Source organism: Austrofundulus limnaeus, unplaced genomic scaffold, assembly GCF_001266775.1.
Source record: "Austrofundulus limnaeus strain Quisiro unplaced genomic scaffold, Austrofundulus_limnaeus-1.0 Scaffold54, whole genome shotgun sequence".
In the NCBI taxonomy this organism is placed as follows: domain Eukaryota; kingdom Metazoa; phylum Chordata; class Actinopteri; order Cyprinodontiformes; family Rivulidae; genus Austrofundulus; species Austrofundulus limnaeus.
Window position 1 is genome coordinate 909,387 of NW_013952456.1, and position 4,111 is coordinate 913,497.

A 4,111-nucleotide genomic window follows, 5' to 3' on the forward strand; every position below is an offset into this window, starting at 1 on the left:
ATTATTTGACAGGAGTTTTACTTTTAAACTGTAAGTGTATTTTATTTAGTTTTAATGTAAATACAATACAAATTGAACCAAGATTCAAAATAACTATATTTTTAAACCAAGATTTAGAATAATTATGATTTTGATCCGTATGGTAATGTGTGTGACTGGGCCTCGTGTCGTTTTATGTAGAACAAATTTGGCCCCGAGGTCAAAAAGGTTAAGAACCCCTGGTCTATATACCGAGTAAAGCTGTGTTAAGATTGCTCCAGAATGTCTCCTACCTGTCAATCACTGAGTCCTTTCTTTAATTATTTAGTGAAACTAACAGAACATAATTAAGATTAAAAGGATTTTAATCAGCCGTTTAAAATAAAAATGTTAATTATGCTAACTTAAGATATTACTGACAAAAAAGTAATGAAATAAAATAAAAAAATTAAGTACTCACATGTAAGTGGAAGATCTTTGGCATGATATTGCTTCACATGAACATCCAGAGGAGACTTGTCCCTGAACTCTTGTCCACAGTAGTAGCAGGAATAAATAATATTGGGTTTGGGGGTTCGTTTGCTCACTCTTCTCTCCTTGAAAAAGACTGGCTCGTCCTGATCCGTCTCATGTTGGTCAGATATTTTTTGCTTTTTGTTTGAATTACCGACAGCATTATTTGTTGCTTCTTTCAGTTCATTAGGATCTTGCATCTTGTTTCGCTTGCCATCACCACATTTTTCTGTCTTCATGGCCGCCTCCTGTCGGCCTTCAGCAAGCCTCTGGCCTTGGACATTTTGATTTTTCTCATGAGGTTTTGTTGTTTTATTGTTGTTTTTTCCATGCTTTCGTGCATAGTGAATTTTTAGTGATCTGGGTTGCTTGGCTGAGAAGCCACAAACRGTGCACCTGTTATCCTCCCCTTCAAGTGCAGAGTCTGACAATGGCCTCTCAGGGAGCTGCTTCTCTGACTGATCAGCTTCAGCAGCTGTACTCGGTGGGACTCCTGTGATTTCTTCCATCGCCTCATCATCTGGCTGCATCGCCACAGAGTCATTTTCAGGCACTTGGTTCCCAACAACCTCCTCTTCTGTTAATGTTTTATCCATATCATATCCCAATATGACTCCTCACAAAACTGAAGTGGATGAGTATCATCAAGACTGGATCAAAGGCCTAAAAAACAAAAAAGTAAATTGTGTCACTTTTGTCGTTTTAGATGTGATTGTTTGTTTGCTGTACTGTGCCACCCCTTGTGAAAAATTGTGGCAAAGAGAATGTAAAAGTCGCCATCTAGTGACAGTATATATAAACAATTAATAAAGTACTTATAAATGTTTTTTAAACCAACAATGAACAGTTTCAGTTCAGTCATTTAAACAATACTTTTATAGGTATAAAAGTATTGTTTTGTTTTTATTACTGATTGTCTTTCAGAGCTGCAATAATTTCAGCTTTTGTGACAGATGGTGAAAATGGACGTGATGAACACCCAGAAAATTTATATTTTTCACCTATACTCATAAAATAAAGTAAAACTGAGTAAATACAAATTAGTTTTATTCCAATGTTTGAAGCTTCAGTTTTAAGTGTAACTGCAGGGTTTTTGAGCCCCTGTAGAATTAAAAGGAAACTGGATGGATTACTACATTACAGACCAAAAATATAATCATGTTTGTTTGGTTTTTTTTTTTTTTAAATTTTTTAACAAATTAATGTGTTTGATTCATTCCTTCATACCGCTGTTACCATTCTAAAGTCACTGTGGTTTTCTCTGCCTGGTCCTTGTCATACATTCTGAGGACAGCCTAAGGCCCAATTAGACACATTTCGCATAATACATGTTATTATTGGTCATCAGTGAAGAACATAAGTACAGAGAAGCCGTTTTCTGCATATATTATGGGAGGCTGTRGGCAGTGGTTAGGGGAGTCGTCCTGGAACCGGAAGGTCACCGGTTCGATCCCCGGTCCGGCCGTTTCAGTTGTTGTGTCCTTGGGCAATACACTTCACCTGCCTTGCCTACTGATGGTGGTCAGAGGGGCCGGTGGCGCAGTATGGCAGCCCTGCCTCTGTCAGTCTGGCCCAGGGCAGCTGTGGCTACAGTGTAGCTTACTACCATCAGTGTGTGAAAGAATGATGCATGAAAAATTGTAAAGCATCTTTGAGGCTCTCGAAAAGTGCTATATAAGACTAACGCATTATTGTTATTATTATTATTATTATATGATTTTCTTCATGGTTTATTTGTGATAACGGTATATTATGTCGTTATCACACAATAACAAGGAGCGTTTTAGCGCAATAAGTTAATTTTAAAGTTTTTTTGTGCATCATTCAGTAACCATGGAGATGGCTCCATCCCCTCACCTGGTCATCGATAAATTTTATTATATCAGCAGGATCACTGTGCAAATGCCTGCTGATCTCCAGTCGGGCCAGCAGTCTCCTTAAAGGACGAGGGCTGAAATGAAAGTTATCTGTACAAACAAACACATCATTATTTCAGCCTGTGTAATGATACAAAAAAGACACAAAATGATGAACACTAGGTTGCCTTCAGGCCCAGACTGCCCTTGCAAAAGAGATATGTGATCTCAATGGGATTTGCCTGGTTAGATAATGGTAAATAAAAACAAGTAATCAAATAAATAGTAAACTTCATCGATGACCAGCTGAGGGGACCAGGCCGTCTCCATGGTTACTGAATGAGGAAAGAGGAAAACCATCGAGAAATTAACTCGTCATCTCGAGAAAATGGTCCTCGTCTTCTCAAGATAACGACATTATGTCGTTATCAGATCATGGAAAATAATTATATGCAGAAAACAACAGCTCTCGGCTTCCATAGTTAAGTGTTCAATATTGGTAAAATATGTCATGAACATTTTTTGTTTTTTACACATAAAATCCTGATATTAAAAAAGCGCCTGCCCTGATAACAGCTGTTCAGATTCTTTATAGATAAAATAATCAATGTCCATGTTTTTTATTATTTTTGTTTTATATATATATATATATATATATTAGCTACACCTGGCTTCTTTTTCTTTGTCTCTATGAATCTGTTGCTTCTATCAGTTTATTATTAAACATGGACTCAAGGATGGACAGACTGATACTAAAGGACGTATAAGCTGGACATTAAACATACAAAGACCTAATTGTCTCATGCAGATCCAAAAAATTTGTGTTCCATTAACGCATTTATCTCCAGGTGTAAAAGCAACAAAATCCTCTTTGTTGTTTTTCCACTAAATCTTAATGTTTGTTTACCAAAATATTCATTTATTGATATTAACCCCTACTTTATCAAGCTTAATGGGGGTCTATCAATATGTAGTGCTCCCTGTAAACACGTCTGTCCTAGTTTGGTTTAGGCTGTTTTTGTATTTGCCTGCTACTATTTGATTTGGGTTGCATTTTACATTTGAATGTTGTTGTGTTGTTAGTTTTCTATTCCAGCTTTCAGTGATGTAAAGTTTCCTGGATTTGGAAGCACTGATGTCAAATAAGACGGTGAAAATCTGTCAAACAGACGCTTTATCCAACCTGAGACTGTGAAGGGCTTTACTTTACTCATAACTTGCTCGTCATCATTTTACTGTCTGATGAACTTCGTCATCATGTCAACTGCTAGGAAAGTATAAATAAAGTTAGCCAAATAACTTTAAAACCACGTTCTGCAGCGACAATGAAAAGCATCCCTTAGATAGTCTACAAAACCCTTCGCTCGTGATGTAAATATATTACGCTTCGTCCAGAATCATTTCCATATGTGCTAATGCAACTGAACAGCACTGCTAATTTGCTAACTAGCAACATCGTCTCGCACAGTAATTTGACGTACGCGCTGGTCGTCCAATTAAATTGCACCAGTAACTGTGAAAGCCAATCACGACGAAGTAAAGGCGGGTCTAAACGGCTTCAATGCCTGGAAAAACGACGGCAGCACAGAGGCCCAAAAAGGAAGCTAACGTCGACCTCTAAAATAGTGATCTTTATTGGCAAAACGGTACCTGACAACTTGCTTTATAATTTAATATCGTTCATGCAAACGCAAATGGAGGCTTAATTTGCTAATATCATAGGAAATTAAATGAACTTACCTATAGTTATGTGACTAATTCCA

At 37.2% G+C, this 4,111-nt stretch overlaps 1 protein-coding gene across 1 annotated transcript in view; it reads right to left on the reverse strand.

Moving 5' to 3' along the window:
- The window catches only part of znf407 (zinc finger protein 407), a gene marked incomplete in the record, with an annotated part of 254,368 nt that extends 251,885 nt beyond the window's left edge, over positions 1 to 2,483 (reverse strand). The window contains 2 exon segments of the mRNA XM_014008931.1: positions 440 to 1,155; positions 2,350 to 2,483. Of these exon segments, the coding sequence (XP_013864385.1) occupies positions 440 to 1,088 (649 nt within the window).
- Positions 2,484 to 4,111: the final 1,628 nt, after the last annotated feature.